This window comes from Diadema antillarum, unplaced genomic scaffold (genome assembly GCF_040938485.1).
Source record: "Diadema antillarum isolate AM-2024a unplaced genomic scaffold, OU_Dant_1.0 seq00000510_RagTag, whole genome shotgun sequence".
Taxonomy (NCBI): Eukaryota; Metazoa; Echinodermata; class Echinoidea; order Diadematoida; family Diadematidae; genus Diadema; species Diadema antillarum.
The window spans coordinates 119,964-142,123 of NW_027271464.1; the positions used below are offsets into that span (position 1 = coordinate 119,964).

The 22,160-nt window shown below is 37.9% G+C and overlaps 2 protein-coding genes across 2 annotated transcripts in view; one reads left to right on the forward strand and one right to left on the reverse strand.

Annotated features, from left to right (window-relative positions):
• The first annotated feature begins 381 nt into the window (after positions 1–381).
• LOC139734101 (organic solute transporter subunit alpha-like) lies at positions 382–11,789 on the forward strand. Its single transcript, XM_071644915.1, has 7 exons — positions 382–611; positions 2,996–3,156; positions 4,455–4,528; positions 8,056–8,214; positions 8,834–8,945; positions 9,427–9,679; positions 11,551–11,789. The coding sequence occupies exons 1-7, from the start codon at positions 563–565 to the stop codon at positions 11,787–11,789; spliced, it is 1,047 nt and encodes a 348-aa protein (XP_071501016.1). The 5' UTR covers positions 382–562.
• A 7,327-nt stretch (positions 11,790–19,116) lies between these two features.
• Positions 19,117–22,160, reverse strand: part of LOC139734090 (bifunctional glutamate/proline--tRNA ligase-like) — a 39,663-nt gene continuing 36,619 nt past the window's right edge. Inside the window, exons 31-32 of the mRNA XM_071644903.1 lie at positions 21,458–21,522; positions 19,117–20,529 (exon numbers count right to left, since the gene is read on the reverse strand). Of these exons, the coding sequence (XP_071501004.1) occupies positions 20,373–20,529; positions 21,458–21,522 (222 nt within the window). The 3' untranslated portion in view covers positions 19,117–20,372. The remainder of the gene's footprint in view (positions 20,530–21,457; positions 21,523–22,160) is intronic.

Here is a 22,160-nt window from a genome sequence, read left to right on the forward strand (position 1 = left end):
TTAAGTGGTTATTCTACTGATTTATTAACGCGAGATGAACAGTCAAACCCACTTCCGCACTAGTGTCCCTATACCGTGCTGTGGGTATAGACTCCGGTAAATATTCCGTTGCGAGGAAGAAAGGTTTGACTATCACTGGTAGGTAGGCCTATACATGAGTAACCGGCTAGTTGCACAGTAGGCCTACTGCGATGACTGAATGGGTCTTCAAGTTCTTCACTGGCCTGACGAGCAAATAGAACTACGTCCTGTGAGTCAACAGGGAAGCCAAAGAAAAGAACCCAAATGCGCTCAGCAGCCAAGCTTAAGTGCAAGATTCGACTGAGTGGTGGGAATGGCAGAAAGAATGAAGCCCTATTCTGCAAGACCTTTACCAACGGCATAATCCTTTCCGAGCATTGTAGGCCTGTTCAGGAAAGAATTTCATGTTATCGACAGTGACAGACCTACTGAATAGCGGCGTGGAACAGGACAGTGAAGTTCCGATTGCACCCCCACCTGTATACTGTACATCCTGTACTACAACTCTTCAGAATATAGGCTCCTATAGATATACACCAAGATGGACTTGAACTGCACATACACACCGCTGTCGTACGAAATGTTGGCAGGTAAGCCTCACTATTAGATATTGTCTTCCACGCATATATCACTGTCATAGAATGAGACGTATCAATCGTGAGTATGATGTTGCATTACTTTCTGGGTCTTCAATACTTGGCTCGCTCTCAAGGCCCGGCAGCCTATAGCTATAGCACTTTTACTTTATATACATGTATCATAACTGATTTTTTTTCTTTTGTAGGGGGGGGGGGTTAACGTATCTTAATACTAAGCTCACCTCCCCTTAGACGCATTACCCATCACATACTGCACAAAAAGGGTCCCTTGCCATAATTATGCTTGTGATAAATGGCTATAAAAACTTCAGCGTAACGAACGAATATGATCCATTCCGTAAATAAGAAAATCAATATTCCCGGCAAATTGAGAGAAGCAAACCCAAGTGTGTTATGTGCTTGCTTAATGCATTTGTAAATGTCAGTTATAAAAGTGACGGCACTGGTGAAAAGGAACATAATTCCTGTCTCCAGAAATTGCCCATTGTTCTTGTAGTCTTTGTTTTTTTCTTAGCTTTGCACAAGGGCGTCGTGCAAGGTCAAAGCTTTAGCCTCTACCACGAAAACAGAAAGTATATGTTTCCTTTAAGGGTCAAATTTGTAAAACTATAATATATTTTTTCGCAAACAACAGCATCACATTTTCTCCACACAATCTTCCTCGTGATACTCTTCTACGTGTGATTATCTACACCCACCTGTCTCTAATTTCAGTTACTGAATTTCCTTGATTGTCGAAATTCTGCAAATCCAGGATAAAAATTGTACCCAGTTTTGCCCAAGCTCAGAAATTCAACATACAAAAACCCCAACAACAACAGCTATCTAGAGGTTCGTTTTGTCTGCACCGTAAGAGCTAACGTATATAAACACTTTATTGGGCATATACCTTTATTCTTGATTTATCATACTTTTGAACAGTGATAAATTCAAGTTTTCGCTCAAAAGGTCAACAGGTTCATCTATTTCTTCGTATTAATAATTGTGAAGTGCGATAAGTTAATACCACCAGAAGTACTCGGGTCAGCAATATCGTACAAAAGATCACCCCAACTCTCTGATTTTGTGACCGTAGGCCTATTACATGTCCAGTGTATATGGTGATTTCCTCTCCGTATGTGATTCCACCGGCACGTTCGTAAACCACTCATCCGTTTGACTTCGAACCAAAAATAGAAATATTGTTAGCTTACAAAGGATATCGTTGAAGGAAAAACAAATAGAGAAGACTGGCTTATATTCATATCGCCTTCAAACGTAACCATGAAATTGCTCCTCGAAATACCGCGTAATCTATCAGAGCGTTACATGAGCTTCAGATTGTCTTGAGCAATTTCAACTCTTCGAAACAAAAGACACAAATCATTTGCCATTATTATAATCTTGACCGACGATGGCATACTTTACGAATATTCAAAGGAAGCTTATATTGCAATAGCTGTGCATGTGCTGCAGACTCCTGCTTCCTCTCAAATGGTCCTTCCTCAGTTCCTTCTTCTTCTCTCACACTACTCCTTCCCATTGTCTCTCGTTGTTTCTCCTGTCTACGTCTTTGTGACCCCAAACGTCTGTGTGCCTGTGTGTCTGCTTCCGTTAGTTTACTTTTTTTTTCATGTGCAAGTTCAATTTCTTGAATGTCACATACAGTATCTCTACAAGCTTGTCTTTTACGTGGACCTATATCTTTCCCAATACCACATTCATTTTGAACAAATTCTATAGTTCCATATAATTGTATGTTTATATATTTTTGCATAACATTGCTTATTTGCGTAATTGCATAAAGAAGTGATATTGGAAATTGAATCATATTCTCTTGATTTGAATTTGAATTGAATTAAATAGATGTCTTGCTGGCTTAAAGAGATTAGAGACAATACCATGACAAACACTTTATACCGATAAGAAACAACCACTTAAGCTGTACAACATCACCCTTCTAAATATATGTTACCATCGTCTCTAACACTTTCATCACCATAAACAGAGCCTACTACTGCAGTAGCCACCGACTTTATAATGTTATTACCACCACAGCTGTGTATAGTATTCACATGAGATAGATACATACCACCATCGCCATATTTTCGAACACTGTCATGACCATAATCACCTTTATCACTACCACATCTAGACCGCCACTCCAAAAATACTATACCATCCTCTCCAATACCAAAACCAACATCATTACCATCACAACTACCACCATCAATATGCACCAACACCGTGGCATCACCACCACCAACACTCTGCATCTCCGATGAGGTAAACATGTGACATTTACACCTATTTACTGTCTCTGTGACATAAGTTTTGGTTTATTTGTTAGTAGTACCTTATACATGTATGAATATATTTCTTCTCCATCTCACCAGATCTGGAGAGCAACCCCATGATGCTACCAATCCTCATCACCTGCTCCATCATCACATCCGTGGAGGTGGTTCTGTTCTTCGAGGCTTGGTACTGGGTCACTCAAAACATCCCTTACAGCGACAGGCGAACTTGCATCATCTGGATCCTGGGCATATATCCTGTGAGTTACCAATAATTGATCAATCGATTAGTTGATTGATTATTGATTTATATGTGGATGAATTGGAGTCTTTCTACATAAGAGGTAGGTTAGATAATGTGTTGCTTGAAGGTTTGAATGGTGAAGTAAATGAGGGAGAAAGATTTGCGCGGACACCATGTGTATGTATAGTCCTTAATCGGATCGTTGTTTGGCAGAAGAAGAGCCTAGAAAGAGGAGAATTGAGGAGTAACATAGTATGGGGATTGTAAGGAGGGCAAAAAGTGAAGAGTGGGGGACAGTAATGGGCTGGAAGTCTAAGTTGCACTAGTAGAGACAGTGCAGAAAGGAACAGAGGGAGTGGTAAGGAAGAATAGAGTGAGAATCAAGTAAGATGTTCGGACATCGTTAGGAGGAGAAAGATGAAATGGCAAGGAAGAGGAAGAGGGAGGAGTTGGAAGGTCATGGAGATAGGAGAGAGAAGTGAAGATTTATGAAACCAAGAGAAGAACGAATTAAGTCGGCGAACAAGTGGACTATGGAATGCGGAATCAATGGAGAAAGGATGAATAATCCCGCGATGAACGGTATGTCGACGAGAGATGAGACTATGTTGAGAGAATGGAAAGAGAGAGAGAGGGGGGGGGGGGAGAATAAAGAGAAGAAAAAGAAGAGAGAAAAAAAAGAATGAAATTCAAGAAAGTTAAGGAGAGGGGGCTTGGGTGGATCCTAATAAATGCCGCAGAGGAGAGACAAAAAAAAAAATGTGGAGAGGAAAATTAATGACAGTTAAATCCTAGAAAGGTTCCTGTGAGAGAAATGCAAAATGAGAGATTACGATAAAGTTAAAGTGTATAGTCCTGAGGGGAGAAGGCAAGAGAAATAACCTGTGGAGGAAACTGTAAATAAACTAAATTTACAAATTGTTCGCCGACTTCGTTCATGTTTCATGAATCTTCACTTCTCTCTCCTTTCTCCATGATTTTCCAACCTTCAACTCGTGATGACGAGGCGGCTAAAAATGTACTTGAAATGAAGTTTATGCATCGCACTCATCGTAATGTAAAAAAAAAGAAGATGTTCTTTTGAGAGTTGAAACCGATGTTGGCAATAATATTTGGCAAGGAATGACATACCTAATACAACCGTTACATTTAACCAGCATAGTTTTGTCTTCCTCAGCTCCTATACATGTACTACAATTGTTATTGTTAATTATCCTCTGTGTTATTTTTTTAAAATCAATATCAATGTTATCATCATCATTACTTTACTCTCAATCATCATCAAAAATTAAATTTCTTTCATCTTCTCACAAGGTTTACTGCGCGGCATCCCTCCTCGGCCTCTATATACCTCGAGCCTCGGGCTTGTGTACGCTGACTGCTACTGCGTAAGTGAGACAGATTTGTAGTGTCATGCCATGCATGATGTCAGCTTTTGTGTAACTTGGCTATAGATCCATATGCACATACTCATCGCTGTTGATAGATCTCTTCTGATAATTTTCGCATCAACACCATATCAATTAACGCACTAATATATACGACCTTTGCCACGGCTTGTCAATGTTTCTGTATAAACACGGGGGTGGGATTTTTAACTTCAGGAAATTGACACGGAATTGACATGCTATATACCTCTCAGAATATAAAGAGAACAATGAGACCACGTTTCAAGTGTGTTTGTTTTCAGTCAAAAGGTTATTACGAGTCAGAATATACAATACAAGCCTGTTGTTTACAACGGAATACTAATTTCTAGTTGCATTGTCACGATTAGATGCATAACACGTTATATGCCAAAATATTTGTGGACTATCAGTCTTTTGGTGTCGAATGAAAATAGTCGTTATGACTCTCTATCATCAAATGTGTGGGAGTGCTATTGTGTGCTACCTGGCTTCATTTATCATGTTACTTGTGAAGAAGACAAATGCACTTGATCTCTTGAATATGAATTCAAGAGTGATCGATAAATACGCCGAACGGCCGAAGGACATTCAACTATACATTGTTGCCGTTTAAATGGAAACCCTGAGTCCAGCGTAGAACGCCGGTGTTGCTAATTACACACTCTCAAGATCTAATACAAACAAAACGATGATATTTGAGATAACGTCTATAAACATTGATCTTTCGTTAATCCAACTTGAACAGACCGGGCAAAGTTCAAGAATAAGCTGGCGGTATACCGTAAATACATATACCTGCATAGCACAGACACGACCACTTGATCCATTATATGACAGCACTGAATGTCATTTAGCGTCAAAATAATTTTTCCCCTATTCTTGTGAGTTGTGTTTCGGCAAGTGCTACAAGGCCGCACTTAATCGCCGATTATCACGCTGAAATAGATCTATCGTCATCGCAATTCACTATGTCATGTCAATATCGCTTTGTATGCGTGAGTGTTTGTAATGTGCTTGTGTTGCGCCTGTGTATTGATAATTCACTGTTTCATAATTATTGCACACTTCATACGTTTTTATGTTCCATGTGATGTCAAGGAGACGTTTAACACAAGACAGTCAAATTGAGATGAAAATAAAGAAATGTATAAACAAATACAAATAATGGTAATATGAGGAACCTACATAAAAGTAGAAGCTTGTACAATGTATATAGGCTAGATTAACGGTTTGATATACAGTGTCTCAGTGACAAAAATGACAAAACGTACGAGAGGACAAGATGTCGACAATGTAATATAAAGCTACGTGACAAACAAAATATACAGCGTTCATGAATAAATAGATGAAGGCAACAAAGCTCAGTAACAATTTAGTTAAACAAATCTGGGAAAAGTATGTCTTAGCGGTGAATGATAAGTAAGAAATCTAGAAAACCTCATCAGCAATGTCTTCGTTATATGCCCATCATATTTTGTTTCATTTGGAGAAGAATTGAATACGAGCTTTCATAAAAGCATAAGAAGGATTGTGTTCTTGAAAACGAGAAGTGCTAAAAATTTTGTACATAATCAATGTACTAACAGGGGAGTATGAACAAAACAGCATAATATGCTGTATACCTATATATTATATAGGTATTTCGTAATGAAGACAGTTGAGGGAACCAGTTTTCATAGTTAATTGCTAATCATTGTGAATTTGATGATGATCAAATTTGAATCACACTGTATCACTGATGATTCTGATATTGCTGCTGATACTGTAACATTATTATTATTATTATTATACTCTTTATTCGCTTCTTACAAAGCACATATAGTGTATACAATAACATATTCCTAAAAACATGCAGATACAATGTATATACACGGATACAGAAATAATGTATTAAACAATATTAGACATTGATAGGGTTAACAAGGATGGCTGTGGCGGATCCAGAGGGGGGCGCAACTGGCGCACGCCCCCCCCCCCCTTTATTTTTCGTTAAAAACAAAAGAAATAAAAAGAAAAAAATGAAATGAAACCCGGAAGTGGCACCAGAAATATTAGTCACACCCCCCCCCCCCTTTACAGAATTCCTGGATCCGCCCCTGGATGGTAAGTTTTGCAATATACAGTCAAACCTGTCTTAGCGGTCACCTGTCTATAGCGGTCACCTGCTTACAGCGGCCACTGAAAAATCCCCTCACGAAATTACTGCATTATAGACCCTTTATATAGCGGCCACCTGCCTAACGCGGCCAGCGGCCACTGATTTTGTATTCCGTGGTGAATATATACCTGCGTATAGCGGCAACAAAAAAAAATTGGCTGAACCGCTAAATCAGCCCAGAATACGTTGGCTTTTACATTCATTGCGTGAATTCTACCGAGTCCTATAGCTCAGTCACAATCACACAGACATGATTGGCAAAACTAATGCAGCTCTTCACAATGAAAAGCCGTCTTATACCACTAAGTTGACTAGATTAGAACTAAGCTTCAGTACTGCCGCCCTGAATAGATACTACAAAGGCAAAGACAATTTCTAATAACATCTTAGAATTTTACCAAAATGCCAACTAATTTAGTGTTTAAATCCCTTTTGAATGAGGACAATAGGGTACTTGTCTGGGTATTGTTTGTTGTTGAGTCAGCTTCACACATTATCAATCCCCTCGAACTCACTCGTGAACCCCATTTATGCAAACCGGTACGAACCAGAACAGTTCCTCAGGCCCGAAATGTTATCTTTAAAATGAAAAGAACAGAAGTAGGCAAAAAAATATAAAAATGAAGTAAAAATTGTACAACAAAAATTCCCATGATAGCTGCACATGCAAAGTTATTTGCTGGTTGTTGTTTTTAAAGAATTACATGCGGTATTTTCTGCTATTTTAAAATGCAAGTATTGAAAATCAAAATGGCCACCAACCTGTCTATAGCGGCCACCTGTCTATAATGGCCACTTCTCTTGTTTCCCTTGGGTGGCCGCTATCAGACAGGTTTGACTGTATATCTTTATTTATTTTTTATTTTTTGCTCTTTAGAATATGAAGACAATTTTATTGTAAGACAGATATGCTTGTTTTGTACATCTTAACAATGGTTACCATTAACCAATGACATCACAGATCAATATAATATTTTTAGGTCATTGACCTCCAAAGGTCATCAAAGGTCAAAGGTTAAAACCTGTCAATGCTCTGTGGAATCAGAAAATGGTTTCCCTGAAGTATAGATGCATGTTTAGTGAATCATAACCACATATATCATTCACAAATGTCTAAAAACATCGATATTTTGATATTTAAATTTCATTGACCTCTGGAGGTCAGACTGTATATCTTTATCGTAAATACTACCTCAACTGGTTTCAGATTACATTGCTCTACCTCTACTTCTGGGTTACAGTCATAATTACCATCGCAACTGAAAGTATGCCCATTATCATCACGATCGTCCTCGCTATCATTATCAAATCAGTAAATGGTGGCACCTTTCAACTTTGTCATCATCAGGTTCTTCGCCGTCTGCCTGTACGAATTCGTCATCCTCATCGTCGACTACTTCGGCGGCCTGGACGCCATGGTACTGCGGATGACGGGAACCAAGTTCTCGCTGGCCCGTCCTCCGGTGATGTGCATCCTCTTCTGTTTGCCGAAAGTCAAGATGACGAGGTAAAGATTCTCCACTCGACTGCGACAAATAATATAAAAGGGCTCTTTTTATGTCGCCGTGTTTCTATTCTTCAGATTCATTAATATATTGATTTATCTACTCTTAAATCTTCGCCTTCATTTCTTCCTGTATTTTTTTAGATGTTTTCATTCATATGTTTGTTTGGATATCTATATTTTCATTATTCATCTATCTTCTCTTCTCCTCTAGTTTTGTATTTATCATAGCTATGCAGTTTCGTATTTTTTTAAATAATGGAAAGTTTTCTGGACATATCTTGATATAATAATGGCGCGACAATGATACTAACATAAACAATGTTTAATAATAAGAGATAATGACGATTCTTATGTCATTTATTGTAGAGAATACAGTTTTGATAGAAATGATGCAAGTAGCAGTTAATATTTTCATTTGCGTCATCATCATCGCCATCACTATTCTTCTCATCTTTTTTCACTCCTTCCACTGTCTGTACGTACCTAGCCAATCACATATCAGGGCAGTTAAACAAACAGCAACAACAACCCTGACAACTACAACCATTGTTTCTGAAAAAAAAACCAGCAACGGGGAAATCTAATCTTTCTTTGCGTTTTTAATCATTCTCTTCCTTAGAAAGAATTTCCGAATTCTGGAAGCGTCTGCGCTGCAAGCAGCTATTATTCGCCCAGTGATGCTCTTTATAACGGAGGTTCTAAACGTGGACGGGTCCATAAACGAAGATTCGGTGAGTATATTGTTTAACTCTGTCGGGAAGCATGCGGTCATGTGGCTTGCTTAGCATAGATGGTACTGACGGTTCAATTGACATTTGGAATGACTGGACATTATTACAAACTGTATATTAATGATAACCCCGTAAATATCAGAAATGATTTTTCTGTGGTGTCTGTGGTTAGTATAAATGAGAACATTATTGAAGTCATCGATGTAAGTTGAGAGTATGAATGTATCATATTTTAGGAGATGAACAATGATAGAAAAAGTGATTTTAGCAGCCCAACGTTGTTGAAAAACTAAACGTAAAAATAATTTTCTTGACTTATTAAAACTAAATCATGGACGTGAGAAGAATGTATGCGTACGACTGCGTAGTTACACTCTGTGAGGGTGAGCAAGAAAGAAAATCAACTCCGTGACATTAAAGGAGCATTACCTTGCCCACACAAGTGATGTCATGCGCATGCTCTTTCCTCTTGGCCAATCAGCACACGTCCCTGGTCATCACCTTGACGCTGAATAGCATCACTTTGGTATCCGCCCTTATCGCCGTCTCCGCCCTCGTCGTCTTCTTCTCGGCCAGCAAGAACTTCCTCAAGGAGTACAAGATCCGCTTCAAGTTCCTCTGCGTGCAGACGGCCCTCGTTCTCAGCAACGTGCAGTCGGTGCTTCTCGTCATCCTCGCTCGCTTCGACGTCATCGCGTGCAACCAGCCCTTCGCCACGCCCGTTCGCGGATATCGTGAGTTGTGATCAGTTTGATTTACTTCGGTACTAAATTTGTACGGAAAAATCGAGAAATGAAAGAGAGAGAGAAAAAAAAAACAAAATAAGACATAGGCATAAACTTTTAAAAGTTATCCAGATGGTTCTCTGTGAATGGAGTGTGATGATCTTTACAGCGTCTCTATGTCTGTTCAGAGTACATGTATTGAGAACCGTATAGTCTCATTCATGACGTAGATGCATAGTGTAATAATGATAATAATGATTATGGTAATGCAATGCTTGTAATTACAAAAATAATAATAACTACAGCAGTAATGATGATTACAACAATAGCAATTATCTTAAAAATGTAGTTGAAACATTCGAACGTAAAATAATCTGTCGATTGCGCAAGCTATTTTACTGGGCATTCGTTTAGATACCATGAAACAAACAGAGCGCAGAGAAAAGAAAACGAACGATCACATGAGTGGCTGTTAGAGTGAAAGTGCAATATGACAACACAGGTTAATATTAGATCGATACAGCCACCAGCAGAAAGAGTTATGGCAGAAGCGATGATGAAATTGATTAATATGACATGCATGATACTTGGCGAGCAAAACTTGGCATTCATATTCCCCACAAAGTTGGTGTGTCACTTGTAAAAGAAAAGGACACACAGTCATTGTTGTTTAACATTTAAATGCGTGTGTGATGGATGGGCATGCAGTATTTGGGTTATGACGAATAATTCATCAAATGAAGAAACTGACTAATGATTCCGATACCTACAAATAAATCATGTGGCGTGATATGAGATGAAATGATATGTCGTAAATCAACCAATCGAGCAATAAACGATTCGACCTAATTTTTATACATGACGCTATGTGGGAGTGGTGGAAAGTTGAACGCAGTTTTGATATGTGAAATGATCACCTGGTAACGTCGGCTTAAAGGGAAACCAAGAAGGGATCTCGTCCACTTCCTCCTTGGGAAACACGAGCTATGACCTTTATGGTGAATACATTCATGATTAAAGTTGAAACAGGCGGATTTTTTTTTTCTTTCATGAAAAGTCTTCTCAAGAGCATAAAAAGATAATTGATAATTTCATTCGAACACAATATCTGCCTACATTATTAAGTTTGTTTTGTTTGTTGTTTTGTTTTGTTTTGTTTTTTGATCTTCATTGCAAAATTTCTATGCAGGGAAGTATAGTCCTCCTCCCTGATTTATCTCAAATTAAGATAACATACATACATACACACACACACACATACACACACACAGACACATATAGACGTCAAACACCTTAATTACAACAGATACCCCCAAACACAGGCAAACAGACAAAGAAACGACTTTTTTTTTTAAAGAGATTGTATGGTATTGGTGGAGATGAGAATTTGGCTTTTAACTTTTTGTGAGATACCAAGAAACTACATATTATGATATAGTACAGAGCATACCATTTTTAAGAGGAATTCAAAGTTTATTAGATGAAAATCGGTTTTAGAATTGCTGAGACATCCAAAGACAAAATAAAATAAAATGATCCTAATAAAAGGTGGGTCCCGCTTTTTATTAGGAATGCTCTTTTTTTTGTTGATATCTCAGCTATTCTAAAACCAATTTTCATCAAATTAACGTTGAATCTCTCATGGAATAACATGCTCTTTCATATTTCATGAGAGGTTTGTCATTATCTCTCCCCCCCCCCCCCAAAAAAAAAAATAAATAAATAAATAAAAATAAAAAATAAAAAGATTAGAAACCTGAAGTTAGGTCTCAACCAAAACTACAGCTCCCTTTAAACACGCATGGCGATCTTGTATGTCAATTTTGGCAGTGAAAGCTGTCAGTCATTCCATCGTCTTTCATCGCCCATCTTTTACACAGAGTGGCACTGCTTTCTTCTAACTCTGGAGTCGGCGCTCATGTTCATTCCCACACTCTACTTCTTCCGCACGACCAACGGCAACGTCGTCCGCATCAACAAGCGGGTACGGGCGAGCACCTTCGCGGGCATGGTGTCCAGCGACGGACTGGCCCAGCCCACGACGGAGAAGACGCCGCTGCTACTGGACCGAGGTCGAAGCGCCTCGCAACACTCCTTCGGTGCCGTCAAGGAGGTATGACAGCGGGGCGCGGACGGACGAAGTCGTCGTCCAAAGCAAGAGCGGGTAGTCTCTCTATACGGAGATGTCTGACTGAAATCGCATCTTTACGGAAGTTGCTGGGGAGAACGATGAATTCATGAGGGAGCTTCATACAAGTGATAATTTCACAGGACGATAATCATAATGATATCGCAACGATGCTTCCAAGGATGACGATAACCACTGACTGGAATATACGCCCTCCTGGGGGGTGTTTCATCAACGTTTGTCGGCGCTGAAAACTTGAATCACCACAGTAACAGTCAGTGACCAGAGCATCTCAGCCAATCAAAACCAAGGATTTTGCTGAATTTGGTCAGCGCCGACAGTTGTCGGCGCTGACAAGCGTTGATGAAACACCCCCCTGGAGCTGGAAACCACAGCTGTGGTTAATTTGCGTGACCAAACTTTAGAAATAGAATGGAGAACTGCTGGTTGACTTTTATTGAGTCTCCTTTTTTAAGGGTATTTTACTGACATTGTGCCAGAGTCCATCAGAGCTATTACATTCATTAGAAATTATTTTATCTTGCAGCTTTGTTCGGTATACAGTGGTGTCATGACTAGTAAGCAAGAAAAAAAAAGACTCTTGGATGATACACGTTGTCTCGAGGAAATGACGAATGCGGAACAAAGTGTAAATCATCACATCATCATTAATCATTCGTATGTACCTACTCGTTAGCATGTTGCAACAGTTAGAGTTTTACGACCTTGCGTTATAGATAGAATCGTGAATATGACTTTAACAGGGTCCTTCTCTCAGTGTAGCACACTATACATTGTACTCACAAACTCACGTCCTCCATACGTGCATTTGTTCCTGTCACTGTTTAGACGAGAATGAAAGAGCTAATGAAGTCATATTCCACAATGTAAAATGGACAATCAGATCATTTTAAACTCAAAAAGTTTTTGACGAATGAAATTGCTAGTATCTTGGCAACTAAAAAAAGAAATGTTGGTGCTTGAAATGCCTTATATTTCACTTATGTATACTTGCACTTAACACTGGTGTGATTTTTGTCCCCAAGAAAAGTAATAAGCAAAACTGTTCATCCACTCGATACGATGGTGCATTTGTTAATAGAATATAAGCTGTTCCAAATCAATGGATGCAGATTATTTTTTGTGACATCTAATATAATATGCTACTTCACTACGGGAGGAACCGATCACTAAGTATTTCGTCAATCACATACAAATCTTCACACATTTGTATTTTATGTAAATACAACTGTATACGTGACTCTTTTTTTTTGTCTGTAAGACTTACAAACACTTGAAAGAATCTAAAGAGAGAGTGAGACAGACAGACAGACAGAAAAACGGACAGACAATAAAAATGTACAAGAAGAGTAAGAGGGTGTGCATATGAGACGTCAGGAAAAAAGTGAAAGATATCAAAGAGAAAATTGGGGGAAAATGGACACGTTTGCACTTTTCCATTGTGTGAGGATTGCACTGTACGGTCGAGTCCTCCTACAGGAGGGTCGAGCGAACTTTCCGAACTTTCTACTCTGAGCAATCATCAATCACGTGCATTGGTTTTTCCCATGTTAGGTTCACTTCCTTAACTCATATAGCCTACATGTATATTCAACACCTGATGCAAGGCCGTCCTGTTGTCTGACGCAGCGTAATGTATCATGTTCTGATGTTGCATTGAATGCAATTTTGTTTTATCAAGGTTTGAGAAACATCTAAAAACATCACAGAAGGTGATTGATTTAATTCCCCGGCCTAACAATTCTGTACTTTTTCATTGCCGAAATTGACAGCAGCAACTAATGTGCTGTTACCATGGCAACATACTTTCCGTTACTCTTGAAAAATAATCTTGTACAACCTTTGTACGAAATTTGACAGGAACCGCTTAAATACTGGATACGAATTTCAGTCGGCAAAGGCGTTTTCCCGACTTGGGGGCCCATTACGTGTTGTTACCATGGCAACACACTTGACCCTACTGTTGAAAATGTGTCTTGCACAACTTTATATTGAGCTCAACATGTGCCAAATTTTGTTTGAATAGAATACACAAAACAAGTCTATAGCAGACTTCGATATATATTATCAGTGTCCCTATTTCAGTAGGGTCCCTTTGACATATTATCATGCAAAGTGACACACAAGAGGACATACACACAAACAACAGCAAATGAAAAAAAAAAACTTTCCGTCACTGCAAACTTGTGAGATGTATTTTTTTTTCATTCCTTTTTCTGCTCATTTAAAACCACTCTGCCTCATACAAAATATGCAACAAAATGTCACTCATATTCCATGATCAATGGCTCATGGAATATGAGTGACTTTGAAACCACTTTTCTTATTTGACACCATTAACTCGCCTGGTCTTATCTTCTATCCGTTCTCCGTTTCTTTTTCACAAACACTGATTACTCGGGGCTTAGTAAAAAAGCTTCCTTTCATGTAGGTCCCGTCATACATCTCTTTGTTCAACCCCATTTCGATTTCGACCCGTTATCATTACAATTGATGTGTTATTACCATGTATATTATTTGTTTTTGCACATTGTTTACAAGGTAAAAGAACTTATACCTGTATTATTATTTCTGATGCAATATTCATATACGAGAAGTATGAAAAAATAAATGAATTGAAATGAATTGAATTGACTTGACAAGAAATTGCGTAAAATACTTTCCCCAGAATTATAAAGCAATTACAATACCGATGTTCAGAGTACAAATGTTTACTCCGTAATTACTCCACCGTGATTAATACCCCCGCTTCCGCAGCCCAGATTCTAGTCTTGTTCTGGACCCTTTTTATAGTTGTTGTTTTTTTTCGCCGACTGTAAGCGTTACGCCGAGTGATGGCGCGATCCCGAGAACTGACTAGATTCCTGCGAAAAAGAATTGATAAAAGGTTACGTGTGTGTGTGCGTGTGTGTGTGTGTGTGTGCGTGTGCGTGTGTGTGTATGTGTGTGTGTGAGTGTGTGTCTGTGTGTATGTGTGTAGTACCTTGTGAGCTTGACTGCTTCACACTTGCGGAAGTAATTCACTCCACAAGATTTTCAAGAAAATATGCAGTTACCTCGGCAGGTACAAACACAAAGAGTATCTTGCATAACTACACCTATAAATCCTTAAAGGCCCTACATACCAAATTTGAAATAAATTACTTTAACACTGTGAACATAGTTCGCTCCACAAAGTTTGGGGGAAATTGTGGTTACCATGGCAACTTTTTCTCCGACAAACATAGAAAGCATGTCGTGCACATCTATGCCTCAATGTCACTATGTACACCAAATTTCAGTTCAATTGCTACAAAAAGATGCAAGTAGTTCACCCACAAGATTTTCAAGAAAATATGCCGTTACCATGGCAACGCCTTGTCGGGTACAAACAAAAAGTGTGTCTTGCATAAGTACACCTATTGATAATTGTACATACCAAATTTGAAATAAATTGCTTATACATATTAACTGTGGAAGTACATGTAGTTCACTCCTCAAGATTTTGGGGAAATTGTGGTTGCCATGGCAACGCTTTCTCCGACAAACATAAAAAGCATGTCTTGCACATTTACACCTCAATGTCATTATGTACATTAAATTTGAGTTCAATTGCTTCAAAATTGTGGAGGAAGTTCACTCGAAAAGATTTTCAAGAAAATATGTTGTTACCATGGCAACGCCGTGTTGGGTATAAACAAAAAGTGAGTCTTGCATAACTACACCTGTTGATCATTATACATCCCAAATTTGAAATAAATTGCTTAAAAACTGTGGAAGTAATTCACTCCAAAAGTTTTGGAAAATTGTGGTTACCATGGCAATGCTTTCTCTGACAAACACACACACACACACACACACACACACACAAAACATGTCTTGCACATCTACATCTAAATGTCATTATGCACATTATGTAAGTTTCATCAAAATTGTTTCAAAACTGTAGGAGTTTGCGACGCAAGATTTGCAACCGACCGCCCGACCGACCACACGCTGATTCATATACCCCCTTTACACTTCGTGTAGGGGGGGGGGGGGTATGAAAGGTAAATGGCAATCAATCTGAATACAAACAAATAGCATGGTAAGAAGATGAAATCATTTTTGTGCTCAAACTTAGAGAATGATATGCACAATAGTCTCGCGCTCACCAGGTCATGTGTATCGCAAATTCACCTTCCCTGGATTCTTGGAGATTATTACCCTACAAGACAGCAACTTAGGGGGGGGGGGGCATGGAGTTTGCATATATGCTATGTCACAGATACCTGCCAAGTGCCTGAAAGACTGACCACGTATTTTCAAAAAGAGGATCAAACGGGCTCCTACAGTACTTCGGTACCAGCCCTTACGGGGCAATACCTGGATCTACCACAAATTACCCTGAAAGAACATTCAATTATGTATTTTGGGTGCTGGCCTTGGAACTCCCACACCAGAGATTCTCTAAGAATCTTTCATGAAACTAAAGAAATGATAGACGAAAGATTATATTTTCACATTTTTTAGATTGTTTTTATTTATATAGCTATATTATTTTATCCCTGGGACACAATGCCAAGGTCTCCAAATTAAAAATTTGTTCAAATCTTCTCGAGAACCAGAAGTGATAGAGCTAAGTTCATATTTAATAGTAAGTGTCATAGTATAGATAAATAAAGTTTCATTCTTCTTTAAAACTAAGCAATGATAGATGAGAGATTGTATTTTCATATTATTACAATTATTCTTATACCCAAGGGGCACGATGCCAAAGCCCCTAAAAGAAAGAAAAAAATCTTTACAAATCTTCTATAGAATCATAAGTGATAGAGTCAAGTTTATGTCACTAGGATGTATGTAGATTGTCAGCAGTAAAAGTAGAATGGTAGATTAGCAAGTATATTACACCTATTTACGAGGTTAATAAAGAAGAAATGAAAGAATGAATGTATAATCATGTTTAATTTTTATATACATATACGAAACAACGGATACACATATATGTTTACATGACTAAGGTCTGTACACGTGGTCTATTCTTCATTGACATCCGCATGGCTCGTATACCTCTTTTGACTTTCGCAGGTGATGCTGTGCAGTGTTCTAAAGGATAATGGTCTTTCGCGGAGATAACGTCATGTCATACATGCAAAGGTGTAAGATGGCTGGGTTGATGTTGAACAGGGATTGGCAAGCCGCCAAGATTCTGCAACTTCTTGTTTGTTTGTTTGTTTTTTTCTGTTCATTCCTGTATCTTGTGAATTATTGAAGTAGAGATTTATTGAAGATGAATAAGAACTATTTTACCAACTTAAAATAGATAGGATAACGGACAGGCAGAACATGAGAACGCCGCTATTTATGCATAAAGTATCCTATGGTGTTGTCCCGCAATATCTCAGTCGAAAATTTATCTACAAAAACAAAAAAGTATTGAACACCTGTCAATTTCCAAATAAATTTGCCAAAGATAAATCAAAAGGTTCCATTTCAAACTATCGTTCTGGAAAACAATTTAGATTTTTATTTGAAAGGGGTCTTAGATTACACATAATCATAACAGCAATAACAATGTTCTACTATTTCATTCTTCAGTATAAAAAAGTTTTCACATGTTTATATGGGGGGGGGGGCAAAAGTGAAGAAGGGCATTTTCTTTGTGTGTACCGATTTGTATTCTCGGGATATCATTTGCATTTCCATTTGAATTTAGATTTATGCAGTAGATTTACATGCATGTTCTGTTGATGTTATACAATTTATTTATTGTTTATGTCAAAATATTTCATCTGACAAATGTAGTGTTACAGCTCCTTTGAAGAAAAAAAAAACCCAGCTTCCTCCAAGCTGAATGGGCTTTTAAACTCTGGAAACATTAAAATCAAACAATGAAATTAAATGGAATACAGGGTGATATTGTTGAAACTTTTGAGCAGGAAATACACTGCACTGTATTTTGTCAATTATGATGTGATTGATATTCTAGTTGTTATGGGGTAGGGCTTTGAGGGTGCATTAAAAAAATGAATAACAAAAAGATTTTAAAAATCCACGAAACATAACTGTATTTGATTACATAGTGCTAGAATTCACAATTTGAATACCCTTCATTTTAGAATAAGTCAACTTGACTTTGAAATTGATGTTGGGGGAGCTTCAGGTGCAATTGTGATGCACAGGAAATGACAGTGTTGTGTGTGTGTGTGTGTGCATGTGTGTGTGTGTGTTTCATCAGGTTTGGGGAATAATAAAAGACAAAGAAAGTTTGAAGTGTGTGATCTTCTCTGTGAGAAGTTCATCTCAATATCCCTATTTAGGGTTCACTGTATACAGTCAACTTCAAAAAGGTCAAATCTATTTGGACTGAAGAAATAGCTTGGACTTATGAGGGATTAAAATAAATAGAATATAAAGAAAAGAGGACTTGATGAAAAAACTTTCACTGTAATAGGCGATAATTCAACTTATGCCAGGTCAACTATAAAGCAAGGTAGGCTGTATTTTAATGAGAAAATATACATAAGAGGGCATACATACAAACCAAGAAAAAAAAGAAAAACACCAAGAACCAATGCTTAACATGGCTGCCAGCCTATGGGAGGTTTTTTTCTTTATTTCCTTTTCTGCTCATTTAAAACTACAGTAAAGTGTTACAAAAAATATCATGTAATGTCACTCATATTCCAAAATCTTTCTTTCTATGACACCATTTGACAAGAAATTGCATTGGAAGAAAAAAATAAAAACCTTTTCCAGGATTTCTATAGCAATTTCAAAACCGATGATCAGTAATACACATTGGGCTTTTTACACACTCCATTGCCCGTCACTTGAGGACAGAAGAAAAAAAAAAGGAGGAACAATTGGACCCAATGATAAACCTTATGAATTCATCTTATCCTATGATATATATGAAAGGCATTCGGACAGTTTCATATGGCATGCACATTATCAAATCACTTTCACATCTTCATTAATCTTTATAACTGTCCAATTTCATTTGACAGGGGGTGGGGTAGTGTTTTAAGGTATCATAGCTTTTTCCATGTATGTCCCTAGTTCTCTCTTACTCTCTCCTCACACACACGCACAAAATGATAAATTTGTCAGTCAAATAGTAAATAAAAATTTGCCTGAATACTTGACACCAATTCAAATTGTGACAAGAATCTAAGGTATGACTAGGGGTGACTACACACCATCAGTTATCACTTGATTACAACTCATACAATTGGTAAATGAAAAGCAATCTGAAGTAGCATATCAACTAAACAAAATAACTGTTCAGTCTAGTGTGTTTGACTGAACAAATCATTAAAACAGTATGCCACAAACCACGAATGTATGTACTTATCTCACTTTTATCTTAGAGGGATTGTATAGTTTTGGTTGAGACCTAACTTCAGGTTTCTAACATTTTGCTTTTTTAGATAATGAGAAATTTTTTATCAAATATGAAAGAGTATGTAGTTCCTAGAGGAATTCAATGCCTATTTAATGAAAGTTGGTTTTGAAACAGCTGAGTTTATCTAATAAACTTTAAATTCCTCTTAAAATGGTATGATTTTGTTAGTGGTTTCTTAGTATCTGGCAAGATGTTAATAGCCTGTTCCTCACCTCCACCAAAACTATACCATCCCTTTAAGTTAGCATGAAGCCTCCTGCGAAAGATTAGGGCGACAGCCACTTCATCAAGGAACAGATCTTTCGCAAAATGCATGAATTAGATCTCACAAGGGAAAGTGGACTGTGTAAACAACCAATCATCTACACTAGGTTTCCTTTCTTGATTAACATACAGGACGGTACTACTAAATTAATGACGCTATAACAGGCAATTCCACTTGACAGCTTTCCACGGAGGATGAGAAAATGAATACAAAATATAGCCAGTTATTCAAGCTATCAAATACACATGTCAATGTAAATATTCAATAGCATTCCTCTTCAAAGATCATATAAAGCCATTGAAGATTAGTTTGAGTATACTCAGGCAAGTGTCTATGAGAAATATGTGTTATCACAAATTCAGTTTGTCATGAACAGGTAAAGAAAACTGCAGAGCCAATAAAAAATAATAAAGATAACAAAACTACAAATACAAATCCCCACTTGCAAAAAAAAAAAAAAAAAAAAAATCATTTAAATCCCCATGATGTGTTCACGTTTAAATCTTCAAAATACTTCCACAAAATAAACATTAGCAATCTCTTTCAGGGGAAAAGGACAATAACGGTGGCTTATCTGCCAAAATCAACTTTGAAGTCCATACTTCAAGACAGCATATTTTCACAGTAAATTGAAACAAGTGAAAGCAGCCCCGAGTGCATAAAAACAACTCGTAGGTACGAATTCGATCACTCTTAGAATATTTTGCTAAGGACAGAACAAATCTGTCCCTTTTCCCTTTGGTAATATTTATAGACCATTTAAGCTAGTCATTGGTTGACCAATTTCTTCCATTTGTAATCATGAATCAGTTCCATAAATTCACTCCATTATTTAAGTGGCAAAGCTTTTTTTCTTCTACTGGGTAAGTTAGTTGCATTGCTGGATGTGGTCTGGCCGAGATCCATCATCATCATCCGTCTAGTAGCTGCGGCCAAACATGGTGTAATACTTGGCTTCGTTCTTGCAGCCTGGATAGATGCAAGCAGTGCCGGGGGCAATCTCGGCTGGCTGCTGGAAGGGGATGCACAGACCCTTGGCGCCCATAGAGGGAGCCCCAGTCACGACATCACGGTCCCTGGAAAGAGAGTGACAGGAACGACAGGAGTAAACTCAAGCTCTTTCATTGTAACATTATGAAAATCAGAAAGCAGCAGTTTTGATATCAAATCAGAATTACCAAGAATGAACGAATAGCTATTTCACGTATACCATCCAGTAAGGTAGGAAAAAGCAGTCAATTTTCAGTCGAGTTAAAGGCTCATTTATAGTACAGAGCTCAATGCCAATGTTGGACAGTCATTCCACTTATCACTAAAGGCCATCAGCTGAAAACTGCACCATGGGTGGGCTGATTAACTGCTGCACAACAAATCATACGTATCAACAGCAACTTCAAAGTTGGGTGTTTCCTAGCTGCCAACATACTAACATCAAAATCAAGGAGATCCATAGAGCAATCAAAGAGAGAAATGAGTGTTAATGCAATACATGCATATCAAAGGGAAAATCATTCAAAAATCAGAAAATTTTGACATTTCTCCTGTCATGAAAAGAAAAGATATATACTGTAAAACAAGGAATTTTCGCGTGCATTTTAATTTCGCAAATTTCGCGAGTGCTAAAATTCGCGAAATTAAAATGCACGTGAAAGCTTTTGTCTACACTACATGCATTGAATGCCGGTACCAATTCGCGAAAATTTCGTGCCACGAAAAAGGCTGTCGGCTCCAATTCGCGAAAATTTCATGCCGCGAATATATCATGTTTTACAGTATATATATATATATATATATATTTTTTTTTTTTTTTTTTTTTTTTTTTCAGGAAGCCCTCTGCCAAATAGGGTAGACTTGGGAGCAATAGGCCTTCTGTCAAGCTTTATTTGGCCAAAAGGTGATGTCTATAACCCCTTAACAAACTGATTGAACTCTAAAATCACTCCATCTTTCAATACTGTGGAATCTAACATACAGTCTAACAGTGAACACGGTCATGAAACTCACTTTGCGCTGTCCTTCTTGATTCGATCTTCACAGGACACGTCTCCACAGTACGGACACTGGATCAGCTGTGCATTCAAAGGAGGAGACAAAACAATTGATATAATCTTATACGCAAGGCACAGATCAACTCGCACTTTGCACATAGACAGTGACTATCAACGAACCAATGCTTATACAATACAGTCTCTACAGTGACCAACCGTCTAGCATTTATAGTGGTCACCAGTTTTTTCGTGGCTACTCTGAACTCCCCTGGATGGAAATAAAATGCTGCAGACCCTACATACATGTACTAGTATAGTGGCCATCAGTAGGATGCAGCCAGGTGGTATTTCAATGAGTGCAAATCGTTGGTACTTATAGTCATTATTTCTTTCTACTCAAGCTTCTGCACTTCAAATGAGAGCTGTTGTTTTAGGGTCACACAAGCTCAAAGCTCTCATCATTTGTTATCATTTTTGAGACAACTGGTACTTGCTAATGATCTCTGCATTTATTTGTGTGAGGGAGACATACATGTGACATCTACAAATATCATGCAACTAAAATAATATGGCTGCAACCTGCTAATAGTGGCCAACTGTCTATAAAGGGTTCCTCTCAAGCTTTCGCTGAATGGCTGTCACAAAAAAATTATGCAGTTTTGACTGTACTTCTACAACAAATATTATTTTTTGTGCACTGCATGTAATTTACTTTAACC